Genomic DNA, 19463 nt, shown 5'->3' with positions numbered 1-19463 from the left:
TGCTACCAACATAGTTCATGTCTGAGTGCTACTGACAGATCGTGTCTGGGTGTTAATAACAAATTGAATGCTACTGACAGCTCAAGTCTAGGTGTTAATGACATATTGAGTGCTACTGATGTAGCTCAGGTTTGAGTACTACTGATGTAGCTCATGTTCGAGTACTATTGACATAGCTCATGTGAGAGTCCTACCGATGTAGCTCATGTGTGAGTGCTGCCAATGTAGCTGATGTTTGAGTGCTACTGAAGTAGCTGATGTTTGAGTGCTACCGACGTAGCTGATGTTTGAGTGCTACCGACGTAGCTGGTGTTTGAGTGCTACCGACGTAGCTGATGTTTGAGTGCTACTGATGTAGCTGATGTGAGTGCTACTGAAGTAGCTGATGTTTGAGTGCTACCGACGTAGCTGATGTTTGAGTGCTACCGACGTAGCTGGTGTTTGAGTGCTACCTACGTAGCTGATGTGAGTGCTACCGACGTAGCTGATGTGAGTGCTACCGACGTAGCTGATGTGAGTGCTACCGACGTAGCTGATGTGAGTGCTACCGACGTCGCTGGTGTGAGTGCTACCGACGTAGCTGATGTGAGTGCTACCGAAGTAGCTGATGTGACTGCTACTGACGTAGCTGATGTTTGAGTGCTACTGATGTAGCTGCCAATCCACCTGTCCCCAACTGAACCAGGCCTAGCTATCAATCCCTTTTCCCTCCCTCCTAGGGGCTATACTTTAAAATGTGGGATCCAACCAACTTAATTTGCGGTCAACCAATCCATAAATTCCTTTCAAAAGAAAATTCCAGCAACCTTACCCTAAAAGGCCAGGTACCCTCTACGCCTACCTCCAGGATGTACTATATTTCACTCCCTTCCTGTGTGAAGGGAGGAGAATGAGTATAAAATCGATGACTGGTTAGTGGGGACTTCCGGTGGTAGGTGATAACTCACTCGGCGAGACGATACTGGAGCATCTACCGATACAATCAGTTGTGATCTGTGTGTGCCACCGCGGCTAGAGCACTATTGATCAAACTAGTGCCGGAAACTTTCTTGAGAATCTTCCTGGTCACATTCTGACGGTTATCACTGTGGTTCGCGGGGTAGAAGTAGAAGTTGATACCCTATTGTTCATCACGATATCATTCCGTTTGAGGTAGAGATGAAATATCATTGCTCTCCGTCTCGCACTTTTACGCACGACGAGTTGAAGTTCGATCACACGAGCCAACAAATGGCGCCTTCTGCATCACGTGCGTAACTGGCTGGATGCATGCGTGATTCTTTTTGTGCTAACCACAGTTAAGCTATTAACCTCCATCTAACGTAAGCTATTATGGTAGATGCTAGACTAACTACTGGTGCATTGTAGGCCAACTAGCGCCTCGTAGCATAGTTACTTAGGCGCTGCATGTATAGCTAAGGCGCTCCATTGACACAAACTAGACACCTAGGCAAAGTAGGCTGTGCTAGCTAGCTACATATTAGATTAACTTGGCACAGAGCCAGCACCATTGATCCTATGTGTACTACATCATCCGAAATGTGTACTACATCATCCGAACTTATTAGCAGTACACACAGTATAAATAGACACAATATGCAACAATAAACACTTTATAACACAGCAATGTCAAACAAGAACAACAAAAAGAATCATTACCAATGGCGGATCCAGGATGGGGCATTTGGGGCAAATGCCCCCCCCCCCCCTTCAAGAAATTGCATACAAGATCGAGATACTCTAATAGAGCAGTCAATTACTCTAATAAAGCAGTCACAATGTTCATGAGGCAGTGTAGCTTACCTATGAAGCTATAAATAGGATTTTATTTTACATAACAGACGTGATATAGTTGGTAAGGATAACTAGCTATTATTGTCGTGACCTTTTTTTTTTGGTCTTCAACTGGTTTTCAGAAAGGTGCCCCCCCCTCTTTCCAAACTCTGGATCCGCCCCTGATTACAACAGTCATCATCATGTTTTCTGCAGGAGGAAAAAGAAAAAACAGTAAGTGACAACACATAACATACAATTCAGTGTATGTATTTAAATTTATGTTACAGAGCTGAAACCAAGGGACCTGCTATTAACCCAGCCGAATGTAGAATCATCAATCTTAGTCTACTAAACAAACACACAAACAACGTAGCAAAACACGTTGCTACATGTCAACCTTGCATAGCTAAAGCCATCTCATCACAGGATTGTACGTTCATATCTGATGAAAAACACCATGGCTTGGCTTCAGTTATATCAAGCAAGTGTGGTGGTTGTGGTGAAGTTATCCCATTTTCCACCTCTACCAAACTTACCAACTCCGGAGGAGGCCAACAATGGACCAACAACTTTGCAGCAGTGTGGGGTCAGATGGTAGTGGGTGGCGGATTTAATCACCTCCAAGAGTCAATGAGTGTCCTTGGTATTCCTACTATGTGTAAGAATTATTTTATGGCCACAGAATGTGCAATAGGAAAGTGGTGGTGGGATGTCTTGGAGAAGTCGATGAAAGCTGCAGGGGAAGAAGAACGGCAAATTGCTATAGAGCAGAATAGCTACCATCATGAAGTACCTGCAATTACAGTCATTTTAGATGGTGGCTGGTCTAAGCGGACCCATAGACATTCTTACAATGCTCTGTCAGGGGTAGGGGTGATCTTTGGAAAGCAAACTGGGAAGCTTCTATATATAGGAGTAAGAAATAAATTTTGTGCTGCATGTGTGTACCAAAATAAACAGACTGGTGCAAACAAGAAGACAAATCATACCTGTTTCAAAAACTGGAGTGGTCCATCAGCATCCATGGAAACTGACATCATATTGGAGGGTTTTCAGGCAGCTGAAAAGCAGCACAGTGTTAGATACACAAGATTCATTGGTGACGGAGATAGCTCAGTTCATCCCACTCTAGTTGCTAATGTCCGTGAGTGAGGATATGACATACAAAAAGAGGAGTGCGCAAACCACGCAGTAAAATGCTTCAGAACATCAATGGAGCAACTAGTCAAGGACAAGCCACAATACAAAGGGAGGGGTAAATTGACTGAACAAATGCGAAAGAGACTTACATCAAGAATGCGAAGCTGCATCACCAACAGAAGTAAAGAAACTGACTCCAGAAAAGCAGCTAAACTTCTTAGAATTGACATCCTCACTTGTGCACCACACTGCTTTGGGATCCATAATAAGTGCAACAGTGACTACTGCAAGGTGGCTAAAAACAAAAACACACCAAATGAAACTAATTCAACAACTGAGCTTACTTCCTTACCAATAAGCATACCTTACTCTCTTTCTGGTCCCAGCACATCAAATGAATGTTTGGAGGCTATATCCATACCACACTGCACCAATCAAGATGGGAGGTTTTCTCCATTAACCAGCTCATCTCTTTTAGGTTTCAATAGTACGGGCAATCATCAGCATATCAGTGAAGTACTAGAAAATGACACTTTGGATGAAATACTGTCAGAACAGCAAGAAGCATGGCAAGATGCTACCACTGATGAACCTGTTGATTTACCAGAACCAAGTGACCCGGTTGACAATGCAATGCTTTGTGACATACAAAAGTATGCTAGCAGACTTGCTGGAAAAGCAAATCAACTCATAGGTAAGCAGTTAAAATATAAAGGTACATGAGACTTTAATAGTATATCTTCTTCACAGGCAACTTCACCACAAACTTGGCTGAAAGTTACATGCATGTGAGGACGAAATTTGATGGGGGGAAACAAATAAACAGGTCACAAAGTGGTTCGTGGACAGGTAGATGTGCAGGTGCAGCACTGCGAATGAATGATGGACCTGGATGGGGGCCTACATGTTGGGAAAAGGTCACTGGACTTCCCCCCAGTGAAACATTCAAGGCAGTGGCAGAAGAAAGATGTAAGAAGACAACGAGCGACAGGAAAAGAAAGGCTACAGAAAATGAAAAAATTAAAAGAAAGCAAAGGAAAAGAGGTGACAATTCCCTCCAGTCACGACTGGATTACTCTCGCTATGACGGAAATGGTCCCAATGCCATAGATATTTTACCAGATATACCTGCGAGTGACCTTCATGATGTCATGCTGTTCTATTACTCTAGACAAATTAAAGTTACCGAAGCAGCTGCAGCAGATATTACTCTCAGAACCAATGAACAAGGTGGTAACAGCAACTCAAAAGCAATCTGGCATGAACACAGAAGAATAAGAGTGACAGCATCAAATGTTGGTAAAATTGCCAAAAGAAGACCAACAACAAAAGTTAAATCTGTTGTACAACAGCTGATAGCACCTAAATTTCATGGAAATGAAGCTACAAGATGGGGGACAGTCCAAGAAGATGCTTGTAATGAGCAATACTTGTTGCAGAAAAAGGCAATGTCACCAAACATTACTACCACTAAAAGTGAATTGGTAATATCGGTTGAGAATCCATGGTTGGCTGCTAGCCCAGATGGCTTGGTACATGACCCTTCAACTGATCCTCCAGATGGCATTGTTGAATACAAAAATCCATACGTAGCCAGAAACATGACTTTAACTGAAGCTATCACAAAGGTAAAAAACTTTTGCCTAGTTTACAACAAGGAAAACCAATTAGAGCTGAAAAAGAATCATGATTTCTACTATCAAGTGCAGTGCATTATGTTCTGTACAAAGCGTTCATGGTGTGACTTTGTAGTCATGACGAAGACCCTCCACATCCAACGAATAGACTATGATCCAGGTTTTTGGTCAGCGGTACTTGCAAAGTTAAAGGCATTCTACTTCACTACCATTTTACCACAATTGGCATCACCAAGACCTGTAGTGAAAGAACCATCTGAATGGGTAACAACAGAATGGAAAGAAAAGTACAAGATTTTGTAATACAGAACATATCCTAGTATAGGCCAACTTTGTACAAGACAAGTACTCTTTTCATTAATTGTAAATCATGTATTTATTTATTAATTATACGATTACAAATGAAGTACATATCTATTGCTAAATATAGTAGTAGCTCTACCTTAAACCTGTTCAGTTACTGTCCCATTGAGTGATCTCTAGCGGCGGCGTACTGAGTTCACTTACTCTGTGGCGTTAATCCTAAAAGTAGGTCATCATTGTGATAAACTTTAGCTGGAGCAATTATACACTTAACTGATTCTTTAAACAGCGCATTAACACATCGATACACGTGGTGTGGTGTTTTGCGGCGACATTGTTCCATTGTAATAAATGCATGATGCAATTTCCTGCTTATGTAATGAAGCTGTTTAAGTGTAAATACTAGTGGTAAAACTTAAGGTTTCTTTTGTAACTCGTTAGGCTTCCCGTCCTGGTAGGTCTTCGTGTTTACCGTAACCTTAAGGCTTCCAGCTCAAAACCGCAAAATGCAATACAAACTGAAGACAGCCCTATTGTTACAGAATCAGCAGAGCAAGCTTTATACATTGTTTCGCATTGATAATCAGACTCACCCACCAATTAACATTGATTTGACAATTAACAGTTGTCAGGTGACAATGGAATTGGACACCGGTGCAGCTATCTCTGTGATTAGTGAACAGACTTTTAAGACTGTTCTTTTGCAACAGCCGCCATTACAAGTTTCCAATTTACAATTACACACCTATACTGGAGAGCAGCTCACAGTCCTAGGACAGATACATGTCAGTGTACAATACAATGACCAGTCATGCAGTTTACCTGTGATTGTTGTGAGTGGCACTGGACCCAACTTGATGGGCAGAGATTGGCTGAAACACATAAAATTGAATTGGCCTAAATTATGTGCTGTATCCATGCCCACACCATTACAAGAAGTTTTACAATGGCACAGAACACTTTTCCGTGACAAATTGGGTAAGTTGGATGGCACTCAAGCCAGTATTGTTGTAGACCCTAATGTTCAGCCACGTTTTTACAAACCCCGATCCTTACCTTATTCACTCAAAGCTAAAGTTGAAACTGAATTTGACCGTTTACAGACTGAAGGTGTTATCACCCCTGTTCAATTTTCTCCATGGGCAGCACCAATTGTTCCCATCGTCAAGAGTGATGGCAACATCAGAACATGTGGTGACTATAAATTAACAGTCAACCAAGCAGCAAGAGTAGACAAGTACCCATTGCCAAAAGCTAAAGATGTGTTTGCATCACTCACAGGAGGAACTAAGTTTAGTAAACTCGACCTTGCCCATGCTTATCAACAAATTCGTCTTGACAAATCATCCAAGATCCTAGTGACTGTCAACACTCATCATGGTCTGTTTGTTTACAATCGGTTACCCTTTGATGTATCAACAGCACCAGCGATTTTTCAAAGAAAGAATTATTGATTCATTGTTACAAGGTATTCCTAATGTAGTTGCTTATCTTGACAACATTCTAATTACAGGAAGAAGTGACGAAGAGCATTTACAGAACCTAGAAGCAGTTTTAACCAAATTGGAAGATGCCGGGTTATGTTTGAAATTATTGAAGTGCTCATTCATGTCAGTTTCAGTAGAGTATTTGGGTCACCGTATTGATAGTCAAGGTCTTCACCCTACCCAAGCTAAAGGTTACTAAGTTAAAATCCTTCCTTGGGCTACTTAACTACTACCGGAAATTCCTTCCAGACCTCTCATCAGTGTTGGCACCCTTAAATGAACTGTTACAGAAAGATCACAAGTGGAACTGGACTAGTACGCAACAAACAACATTTGAGAAAGCCAAGAGTTTGTTACAATCGTCTTCACTCTTAGTTCACTATGACCCCACCAAGCAATTGATTTTAGCCTGCGATGCATCACCGTATGGAGTTGGTGCCGTATTGTCACAATGTCAAGATGATGGCTCTGAGAAACCAGTTTCTTTTGCATCGAGATCATTATCAGCAGCAGAGAAAAACTACTCGCAACTTGAAAAGGAAGGGTTAGCCGTTGTGTTTGGTGTAAAACGTTTCCATCAATACTTGTATGGTTGCCATTTCATTATTTTCAGATCATCAGCCCCTGAGATGTCTGTTTAGTGAAACCAAGGCAGTACCACCTATGGCATCAGGGAGAATCCAGATATGGGCTCTTACACTTAGCTCATATGACTATGAACTGAAATATAGACAAGGCAAAGACCAAGGAAACTGTGATGCACTAAGTCGACTTCCCTTACCGGACTACTGTTAGACTGTCCCTATCCCAGGAGACATCCTACAATTAACTGAACAGTTGTCATCATCACTTGTTACCTCCAAGTTTTGACGAAGAAAGACCGAGTATTAACTAAAGTCTTACATTTTGTGTTGCATGGTTGGCCACACACTAAGGTGGAGGAAGAATTGAGACCATATTTCTCAAGAAGGAATGAGTTAAGTCATTTTGATGGTTGCTTGTTATGGGGATCAAGAGTAATTGTACCCCCACCAGCCCAAGAAGCTGTACTCAAGATCCTTCATGAAGGCCATCCAGGTAGCACTAGAATGAAGCAATTGGCAAGAGGTTATGTTTGGTGGCCAAATTTGAATGCTCAATTGGAGAATACTGTAAGTTGTTGTGAGAAGTGTCAAGCAGTACAGCCAACACCTGCCAAGGCCCCACTTCATCCCTGGCAATGGCTGGAGCGACCTTGGTCCCTTGTTCACATAGACTATGCTGGGCCATTCTTGAACAAAATGTTCTTGGTGATAATTGACGCACACTCTAAGTGGATGGAAGTTATGCCTGTTTCAAATGCTACTACAGCTATGACTGTTGAGAAACTGTTGAGTGTGTTTACTATTCATGGACTTCCACATACAATAGTTTCCGACAATGGATCAGTTTTCACCAGTTCAGAATTTGCCGAGTTTGTTAAACAGAATGGGATTGAACATATTCTCACATCCCCATACCACCCAGCTTCTAACGGCCTTGCTGAAAGGTCTGTACAAACCTTTAAGAATGGACTCAAATGAATAACTGATGGTCCAGTGGAGACCCGATTGAACCAGTTCTTGTTTAAATATTACACACTACTGGGTTATCCCCAGCAGAGATGTTATTTGGTCGCAGACTCAGATCACATCTAGACCTACTCATGCCTAGTGTAGCAACTAGAGTTCAAGCTAACCAGCAATAGCAAAAGGCTAATCATGATGGCAAGCGTAAGTTGCGTGAATTTAATATTGGTGATGCTGTTTATGTTAAGAACTTCATTGGAACTCCTGCCTGGTTACCTGGTGTAATTGAGAAGTGCCATGATCCGTTGTCGTATTTAGTAAAGTTACAGAACAACGAAATGGTCCGTCACCATGTAAACCATGTGAAGATTCGCATGTCAAACAATGACGTTACTAACATTTCTGACTCTGATGATGATTTCCTTTTAATTGGAGGTCAGTTGAACTCCCCAGCAGTAGAACAGACAGACACTGCTGAAGTACCTAACACTGTTGAACCACGTCGCTCTACTAGAGTACAATGTCCTCCAAATTGTTGGTCTCCAGATGACAATTCATCTTTATGAGGGAGGAAGTGTAGTGACTTGAACATTATTTAGAATTATGTAATTGTACGCATGCGTATACCAGTTTTCCAGATTCAAACTTTTTCGTGATTGTACATGCTGTTTTAAATCCTTTTAATCTTATTGACTTGTGTTGTTGTTGGTCCGGTACACGTGATAGCAGCTCACTGACTGAGTGTATTACAGTAACATCTGTAAAATGAAACTTGTATATGTGTGCTTGTATTGTATACTTTAATAAACATTGTTTATGGTATAGTCTATAGAGTTGGCAGTTATTTTTTTCAGTTTACTTTTTTTTTCTATTGTAGAGAAGTTTAAAGCTTTCATTGTTATGTATGTATGTATTAAATGTAGCTCAGCATGATGTCAGTGATTTCCAGAGGGACCATCACTTTATAGGTAAGATGTCAAATGAACCACACAGCTAGGCCAACCAACTAGCGTGTTTACTACAATGGAATTTAAAGCAGTGTTGCTGCTCATTGAGTCAATGAAGTAACAATTTCTATAGCCTTCAGTTGTTTTATATAAAGTAATTTTCTTCTATATTCATTTCATTGCTCCAGATATCGTATTTCCTAGCATCATATTTAGTGTTCCTGTCAAGAATTAACTTTACATAAAACGACTTGTTGATGTTAAACCACAGCAGTGACTTGAATATGATTAATTAGATTTGTCAAATGTTATTGAGAATCATCCAGGCTATTGCCCTCTGTTTGTTTTATAAATACAGTTTCACATCCCCATGGTTGGAAGCCAATTAATAGATTAATTATAAACAGAGTTTAAACAAAGTTAATGGTGTATAGTGGCCTGTGCAAGAGTGCATATGAATAGCATAGTTGTTAATATTGTCTCCTGCATGCATGTACCAAAAGAACAAACCCACGGTAAGGGCAAGTAAGAAGTGGCCCATGCAGTGTGAAATAACTCAAGTAAGACTTAATTCCCTTTCCAAGTTCTGCCCCACTTGACTGAAGAAAGGTGGGTGTTTTAGACTAAAGCCAATTGATACAAAAGGGTGGAGGTCTTGTTTAATCTTTGGAGGAGAGATCACATATATGTATATATGTATATAGGGTCTCATGCAGGAGACACTAGTACACCAACTTTCCATCTGGGAACTAGCTCCAGGTGAGACCATGTAGGGTTCCTGCCCAATAAATGTCAGTCCTTGTGGCTTCAGATTAAGAAACCCCACAATGGCTGCCATTTTAGTCTTACATGGATTTAAGGTACAACTGTATATTATATTTTAAAGGTTCTGGATAACAGTTGTGATCAGTCCATAAACAATAACTGAACCGAGCCCTACACACCTACCAGTAGAGCCACCATTGATATAACAGCAGCCAAGCCTATGTGATAGCTGTGTGAGTAATGCGTATTATATCAGAACCATTAAAGACCCAAAATTATAATTGTTGTTTATAAATTCTTGGTCTATGTCACAGCTCAAATTGTCTTAACAGAAATCAACTATATAATTATATTATAATGCATCAAAAATAAGGTTGTCAATATTAATCATCAATTTTATCAAAATTTTCACTGTTGTGCTAGTGCTTATATATATATATATATATATATATTGCCACTAAATACCAATGATGAGATGATGAATTTGCCAGATACTGGCTGTTTTAGATAAAATAGGTATCTACGCATATACTTGATAAACCCTTAAGCATAAGAAAAAAATAATTATGAATTTTAAACTAGTTAAAGTAGGGATCAACTAGAATATAGTGCACCATTAAAAATACTGAAACAAACTTGAGTTATTATGACAGCAAATTACTGTAACACAAAATGAAGCGAATATCCATACTATGCACAGTGGGGATATTCACTTCTTCTTGTGTGGTATGCTTCTAATGGCTATATATGTAAATGAAGGAATGTGAATAGCCTATGTGTACTGTATATGTCCCCACTAATATACATCTTTGTGACATGAAAACTAATACTGCAATTTGTGAAATAGTTATGGTTACTGCTATCCAAGTCTTTAAGAAATAACGTATGACATATTAACTTCAAGTTTTTTGAATATACATGTTATTGATGGCTATTGTGTGCAGATGCAACACAGTTTGTATAATGAGGGATGATATTTTCATTGTACTGTTTTCGCATCTGTATATATAGAGACTTTCTTACTATTACATGGTACATGTATGTACACATGATGTAAATGCTTCCACAGGGGGATCATTGTTCAAGATCACAGAACTGTAGTGAATCATGACCACATGCTACTGAATAAATATTTTACTACTTGATGTTGTCGGTAAGCTGACATCATATAAAATTAGCTATGTCTTAAATTGAAAACGGCATATTACTTGATTTCTTATACATGGGAACTCAGATATGACTAAGCTCAATATAATAGTATGTTATATATAGTTCTCTATTGTGCTGTAACATTTCCTTTAGCTGTGCCTTTTGTATATATTAACAACAAAATCAACGTGTGTTGTACACTGTATAGTCTTACTCTTATCATATACGTATACAGTATGCAAAACCATCATTATCAAATCAACACTACAATTTACTATTGAATAAAAGTTATCAATACTAATGTTGCAAACTCTGTAATTTATGTGCCAAAACACATTGCTGTCAATTCTATGTATAATGATATCAATTTATTACTATATATTGCTACATACATAATTATGTTAGAAGTGCAGGTGTTGTGTGCTGGTTGGTGAACAGTGCTGCACATGTAGCTACATGTATGTATATAGAAACATTGATAATGTTTAATACTTATTCATCTTGTCCAATTAGAGGCTCTTGAAATTCCTTGCAGTTGCACTTAACTTCTGGTACTGTGTTACATAATTCTAGACGTTGTGGGGATGAGGTTGGTGGCGATTGTGGGAAGCTGAAATATTTCAAATTCAACTTCAGCCTTGCAAGTGGTGTGAAAGGGATGTGCAGCATTAGTCTATACAGTGTAAATATCATGAATTGTATCAAAGCTAAACCAACTAGTCTGTTTACTGAAATGGAATTTGAAGTAGTGTAAACTGATGTGACAAAGAGTATTTGAACATTGAAAAGAAGTAATAATTCTTGGTAATTTTTTGTTTTAGTTTTAAATGGAAACTTTGTTCCATATATTAGGCACCAGCCTATTATGCTGGCATAATTTTGAGCATAATAGGTGCCTGAAAGCATCAAGCATAATGCTAGCATAATAGGCAGAATAATTGTCATACTGTAAGCAAAAATGCATGCCACAGAAAAAGATTGACTTACAATAATAGAACAGTCGATGCCACTGATATTGCATTAAGTAGTTGTCTGACATCACTGTTATTATAGTTTACAATGCAGCCAAATTCTTAATGCACAACGAGTACTTTTTACATTTAACCAGGTGTTCATAAGCCAAAGTTTATCATTATCCATAGAAAGTAACAAAACATTGGAACTGTGGCAAAATATTTGAGCATAATTATGAGCATAATAGGCCAAATTTTTTAGCACTGCAGCATAGCATAATAGGCAAAATTAAAAGCATAATAGGCTGGTGTGTAATGCAGACACATTATAAAGATTAACCCTTGGTTTCCCAAGTATTGTGCAATAATTTTACACTACTTCACATATTGCTTTATATCTCTTACATACATTTAGCTATCATCATGAAATTTTCAGCACTACTTGTCTACATTCTAGTGATGACTTGAGAACATGGGTGTGATCATCACATAATCTAGCTAATTAGGATTGAGGTGCATTTAAACATGATAAAAATGTACATTAATTTTTACTTTATACACTGACTGCTCTATTAGGAATCTTTAGCATTTCAATGGATAGCCACAACATTCAGCTACCTGTAGAAAAAAATTGGAAGTGAAAAGCATATTTTATGAGGATTTTATGACCAAAATAAGATAATTCATAACCATGCAAAAGAAAACGAATACAAACAACAACTAAATGGATAGCTCGTGTAAACAAGATCCTTTTAAGGAAATTTATATTTCTAACCTGTGCTTAGAGGACATATACATTCCATTGCTCCAAGTTCAATAATTTCTATCATCATATTAGTGCTTCTGTCAAGAGCTGATATGCTATAAAACACTGCCCTTAATAATAGTTGTATACCAGTCCAATAATAGAAATTGTCCTTATATGGGCCTTGGTATGCATCAAGAATTGGCTTGAAATGGTTGATGAATTTAAATTTTGACAATGTCCTAGTAAATATTAGAACTATATTGAATGGAAGTAATATCAAGAATAGGACAAGACATGCAACAAATAGAAAACTGAATTTCAACCCAAATAGTTTAGTTCCTGTATCAACTGACCACACCAGTATAGTGGTTTTGTTAGGAAGACTAGTTATTGTGGAATAAGAGAATAAAACACTGGATACAGTACGTAATACCTTAGTATAGGAAAATAAGAATAGTGTAGCAAGAACTAGTAGGGTTCTGTGTGCAATGAGCGTCTGTATTCTAGTAGAGTATCGACTTGTTATGATGAGTAATGTACCAATGAAGATGAGGTAAATGGGAAATATCAGTTGTAGCCAAATTTTGGCATAGTCATCCATACCATTGTAAAAACATAATATTATTTCAAAACCTAAGTCAAAGCTCAGCAATGAAATTAGTATGTATACATATTTGGTTGCTCTATATAGTTAGAAAAAAGCACAGGACTATTAATACTCACAATATTAGCATAGAAAATAGTCCATTTATGTTTCCATCAGCAACTGTAAAGTTAAAAATAAATTTAAAAATTATTATAGCAATGCCTGCTAAGGTAAAAAGTATGAGAAGAAATAGATAGTTATTAGTGCAATGTTTACACTGAGAGTACCAAATACAGCACTGAGACCTTCTTTACATCTTCCACACAACACACCAGTCCTGTTAAACTGACACTGAGAATCAGGATTGGAGAGGTTAAGGTGTGAGGAGTGAGGTAGACAATAATCAAATGGACACTGTGAGGACACTTGATAGGCATGGAGGTGTTGTGTATTTGTGGTGCCTATGATCCTAATACTAGCTGGACGTAAAATTGTTTGATCATCGATGTTGCAACTATCCACTGAAATTACAATTGTTTTCAATTTTGGATCACACTGACACACTAGTAACGGTACATTTAATGCAAACCTTAATGGACAATGAGAAATTCTAATATTCGTATGATATGCATCTATGAATTGCCAATTGGACTTAATTTCAATTGATTGAGACAGTGATGATGTCATTATAGTCCCTTGTAGATATATTTCACAGTTATTTTCACTATCAGTATGTTGTACTCTACCTTGGTGCAAACATTTGGTTCTAGCAAAGTTTTATTCTTGATGCTGTGACTTTTGCATGCTGCAGTCCTCAATTGTCATAATTATAGCAGACCTTGCTCCACCTGTCAAACTTATAGTGTGAGTGTGTGTCCAGGATAAATTAGTCCCAATTCATCAGTCTTGCAGTCGTAGTATTGGTCATCTATGCAATGACAAATAAGGTTCAGATGTTTTGGAAACACGAATGAATTGTTAACATACAGTACAATCATTTTATTTATTTCATGAGGATCTGATTCCATAAATGCTGAATCATCAATCCAATCACAATGTGAAATCGTAAATTTCCACGTTCTAAAAAGCACTTGACCATATCTATTGTCTTGCAGGATAATTAAGTACTTTTTTGATTGTCTCTGCAGAGGGAACTCGTCATGTATAGCAGAGCTATTTGGAAGATGATTGCTAACATATTGAAATAAGCACCAAACATCACCTCCCCAATGATACAATTGAGAAAAAGACATTAAACCAAAAATCGTCAAAATTTATTTGCTGTGATGTTGAGTAAAGTATTTTCTTCAAGTACTACATATCTGATCGAGAGGCATTCATTCCCTTCACTGAATGAAAACTCAAAGTAATTTGATAAGTGTACCTGACTATTGATACTGAATATTATCACATTACTTGTTATAATATTGGTGAAAATAACTGGCCCTTTCAGCAACAAGTCAATGTTTTCCAAGAAAATCATACTATTATAACTCCTTAAAAATTAAAAGATGTGTTTTGCATTTTGACAAGTATCCTGGGTTTCCAAAAATAGAAAGCATTACTTGTTTGGTGGGTTCCCAACAAGTTCTTTGTTTCAATATTGTAAAAGGTGCAATTTAAGATAGAAAACATTGAGTAATGAGACATAAACATTGCACTGTCTATTCCAATCTCAAAGAAATCAACGTCTCTGCCAATGATGTTTGTAAAATTACTGTAACTTATTTGGCAAGTTGGGTACCATAGCCTTGTTCACCACAGTTTTTTACCATGATCAAAATTATTGGTTTTGTTGGTATTACACACCATATACCTTAATTTGATTCATGTTTATTACATTGGTACCTACACAAGTTGTGATGGACATAAATACGGTTTTGTTGAGTGTTATAAAAGGCAAGGTAACCGTTATATTGTGTAAATGTTGATCTGTAAAGAGCATTACACTTTTGATATCAGTTTCTGTGCATGAGTGTCATTGTAAAATAAATGTAATTGACAGGTTGTAACCTTGTGTAAATATCCCAAAGCATTAAATATCAACAAGCCACACAGCTGATTTTCACATGTTAATACTGAGTGATGAATTGTAATATTGAAATATTTGAATATATTAATAGAAGCAAGGAAACCATCATCATAATAATCATATTCACAATCTTCCATTACTAAGTTTTTGATACTTACATTGTTCACATAGGCAATGATGACTAAATTAGCAGAAGTAGAACAATGAAGTGTGGTAGAGACTATTTCTGTTATTTCACTTCCAATTATGGAAAAGTCGGTGACATTATTTACAATATGTTTTCTATGCAGGTGATATCTCCCTGGCATGAATTGTATTTGAGTATGGGAAGAGAAATATTTTTCAGAATTATTCAAATAGTATTGCAGAGTATTGCAGCTATCATTAGTAGGATAGTGATCATCAGGTATCACACAGTATACATTAGTAGTTGTGATGTGTACAAGTGATATCACCAATAGACAGTACTGTTGTATATCTTCCGATCTCTGTTGTGCATCAGTCAAAGGTAAAAATACATAGTAAAGAACATTGATAGACTACTCTCCTTATAGGTGGCTTTTGACTACTGAGTATGTATGGTAGCTAGCTGTGGGTTGCCTGCTATGATACTAGTGCCCAACTAGGAAATCGATTACGTATGTGACCTGATTTTGGAAAACCTATCCTTTGGGTACACGAACAAGTTTCAATATAACACCAGCATGAGATGGCTACACTATCTGGCTAACAATTTTCACATTAACTTTGCCATCTTAATCTTGCCAGGTCTGCTTTCTTGACATGGACTTCTGTAGGCACATCAAAACACACGTATCACTCTAAAGGCCATGGCAAGACACTGGGGATGACTTGAGACCATGTTATTGGAGTTCACCATTATAACACTCATCCATTTTGTACCCCAGGCATTGAAAAACCTATCTAAAATGGTGGGAAATTGTAGAGGTTGCTTCTTGTACTCCAGATGGTCTGAAAGGCCATAAATGCCCTTATTTTCAGAGAAAGTTTCATCCGTGTAGCTACCAAGTCGGTGAGTTATAAAATGCGCCCATGCAAAAGGTAGGTTTTCCAATATCAGGTCACATATTATTATGATAGTGTTCCCCTTAGGTGGCATCTCTTACAATTGTCCACCAAGTGTGGCCAGGTCTTCAGAACATGCAGTGTTCCTTAGATATTCCTCTACATTTATTAGGACTTTTCTTGGCCTAAACATAGCAAAGAACACCTGCTTCAGCTATGTATTATACTTACTAACTCACCACTATCACTTGAAGCATGTCTATAGCTTCTGTTGTACCTTAAACCAGTTTGAATCATCCCATGTATGTATATGTAGTAATGTGTTTATATATACCCACCAACAGAAGTTAATATTTTTGAATAGAAAATTACTATGTGTTGTATAAACATATGCTAAACATTTACTAAAGTTTTCACGCACATGAAGCACTGCACTTTCAAACAACTACATAATTATCATATGTAGCTATATAGTTGTTTTTTTTTCTACAGTGTTAGCACAAACTATAGTTCCAATTGACTTATCCATTTACTGCCACTGTGCAAGGAGTCAGCACTTATGAACTACATAGCAAGTTAGCAATGTTTGGATTCCGTCACTAGGTTGCAAAGTACATAACTTTGGCACACATTATACTCATACTAACAGTGCATGAGCCATGAGCAATCATCTCAAAATATATTTTGCGTAGCTATATAATTATAAACTATAGCTACAAGTGTTTGTACAAGTGAAAGAGAATTGTGGATCTAGCAGTTGCTTATGCCCATACTTCCTTGTATATTTTCCAAATCTTGTGATACTTTTGCAGATTACATTAATTTATAATTCCAAGTAGTACACATGGAAGATTTGCAAACATGTATGTATATGGAAATACTTATTATTAAAAAGTCCATGGGTGATATATAAGTAAATGATGCTTTTTGGAAACAAAGGTGTTATTGTGAATTGCTGACTTACCGTAAAAGTACCACAAGAACTGAGGAGATGCAAACTTTGACTTATTGTCATGTGTTTTGTGAAAATTATTCTGTATATGTACAAAAACTAAGTGTTTAAAAATCCAGCGTTGATTTCAAACAATTAACAGAAACCAATTATTTTTCATCAAATGCATGACCTATATTATATACAATTTTTGCATCATGACTTTCTGCAAGGTGCTTAAACTAAGTTGTAAGAATAGATATTTCTGGAATTTTGAAACAAAGTCACATATTTTGCTTTGCTTCAATCTTGCAAGATCATGATTTGCAGATAATTCAGTTTCTTGCAAGATTATTTGGTGGGAATAGACACTTTCAAGCAGCTACAATGGATAATCCATTCACTGGACTGGATTCAAGTTTACTTTCTTGCTTTAAATTTAATGGCCAAATTTAACCAAAGAAATATTTTTATTAAAAATTGCAGGAATCTGACACTATAAACATCACAGGCTGAACCCCCTACTACCTTAATGTCATTATGATATATCGGACATCACATACGAATATCAGTTTGAAGATACCCCCTAACCTTTGCTAGGGTCCTTAATGCAAAACAAAATCTTCTAATTACCTACCTAACTATTGTCATTTATAGACTAGGTGTAACTAGTTATTCGTATAATGTTAGATAAGATTTTGTCCAAGTCATCACATAAATCAAGTATTCCCAAAAAAGCATCAATTTATAAATGATGTAAAATGTAATTTATCGCATCAGAAGTAAGAAAATCTCACAATGATATAACCACAGATAGAGTATTCATCAGCTGTATGGGACCCCTATATATACCAACTTAAAATAAACCAATTGATGAGCAGACAGATATAGGCTAGGTCCTTAGCAACCACAATAAATTAGTTCTGTAACATCAATGTTAAATCAATCATTTTTTCCCACCTTCATACAACCTCCCACTTTGCCTAGTGTTTCACCACAATCAGTCTATCACTCACTACTTAATGAAGTAACAAAAGCCCCAGATTTGATAAAGAAACAATTCTCATCAGTAAACTGTATTAAGATGTAATTCATCACTTTTGTAAGACAACTTCCTGAACTAAAGTTTCACTACACTGTTGTGTAAAAAAGTTATCACTAACACATCAAAGCATAATGAATGAATGACAATGTCACAAACAGAATTCACGCAATTTACACATAGTATATATCACACTAGTTGTATGTGCAAATTTGGATGGTTAGATAAATTTAAATACTGCTGTAACTGGTCATTAGAATTGATTGTAATGATATCTCTGTCGTCCTTCTGGTAAGTAATCACCACGTCTCCAGTCAAATTGCCATCCACAGCCACCTTGTGTATCACAGTCTCTACAGTAACAGGTTCTTCACAAACTATTGAGCTGGTCACCACTAAGTAAGTCAACCAATAGTTGCACTGTAGTTACAGCATTATCAACTGCTATTAGTCCACTGAGTCTATTATTAACGTCAACGTCAAAATTAAGAAGATCAACGTATGTATTTTGTTGCAGCTGGTGGTTAATGTCATCATTAAGTAAACTAACAGATTGATCCTGCTGCGGCTGGTGGTTGGTTTGTTCAACTTCAGATTGTTGATGGCTGACCTGTATATGCTCATCCATGTTGCTTACATGTTGTTTGTTTTCAACAGAACCCTGAAATGGACTGTACTCTTTAGATGTTGTAAAGCCAGTATCAGTCATGGCCTTCTCAAGACTTGAATAACTCTGCCAAGAGGAGCCATCATGGAGATATTGTGCCTGTTTCATGTACTTTGCTGGAAGCACCTCCCATAAAATTACAACCCCAGATTTGTCTGCAGAGTGGTTGCTTACGTTATGGTCTGATAATTCTTGAGAAGTAGAAAAATATGGACACACATTTTTCATACTCAGTGTTCCATGCTGCGGTTAACTTGCTTTGCTGAGAGAGCTGTTCCTATATAGCATGAACAATATTACATCAGCATAATGAATATTTTAGGCATTAAAACACACAAAGCAATTGAATGGGAAAATTATTAATGTTTTTGTTGACTAAAAGCCACCCAGCTAAGTTTTGCACAAACAGTGAGACCAGCAACCCTGGGTTTGTTTGATGTAGTTACCGGCAGCATTGAAACTGGGTCACTTCTACTAACCCAGATAACCCAGTGACCTTAAACTCAGGTGTGTACTAATACAGTAGCTACATTTAGTGTGCTCCACTAGTGTAGTAATTTAATGCATGGCTATATGATAGCTACTCATAAGACTTGTGCAACAACTGTGTTTGTACAATCACAATGATTTGTGCACCAAACAATAATTGATTAGTGGGCATGGCTCCATGTAAGCATGCAGACAGCAATGGACATGGATTCATACATACCTACAGACTACTACTGTA

At 37.4% G+C, this 19463-nt stretch overlaps 1 protein-coding gene across 2 annotated transcripts; it reads left to right on the top strand.

Annotated features, from left to right (window-relative positions):
• The first annotated feature begins 789 nt into the window (after positions 1 to 789).
• Positions 790 to 4954, top strand: LOC136241177 (uncharacterized). 2 transcript variants are annotated; one of them, XM_066032352.1, is made up of 4 exons: positions 790 to 1099; positions 1153 to 2007; positions 2064 to 3610; positions 3667 to 4954. In XM_066032352.1, the coding sequence occupies exons 3-4, from the start codon at positions 2989 to 2991 to the stop codon at positions 4854 to 4856; spliced, it is 1812 nt and encodes a 603-aa protein (XP_065888424.1). In that variant the 5' UTR covers positions 790 to 1099; positions 1153 to 2007; positions 2064 to 2988; the 3' UTR covers positions 4857 to 4954. The 2 variants fall into 2 exon arrangements, with proteins under 2 accessions (XP_065888424.1, XP_065888425.1); XM_066032353.1 differs by having other exon boundaries at positions 790 to 3610.
• Positions 4955 to 19463: the final 14509 nt, after the last annotated feature.

The sequence above is a fragment of the Dysidea avara genome, chromosome 12, assembly GCF_963678975.1.
Source record: "Dysidea avara chromosome 12, odDysAvar1.4, whole genome shotgun sequence".
Taxonomy (NCBI): Eukaryota; Metazoa; Porifera; class Demospongiae; order Dictyoceratida; family Dysideidae; genus Dysidea; species Dysidea avara.
Note: the sequence above shows the minus strand (reverse complement) of the source record. Positions and strands in the feature narration are given on the sequence as shown.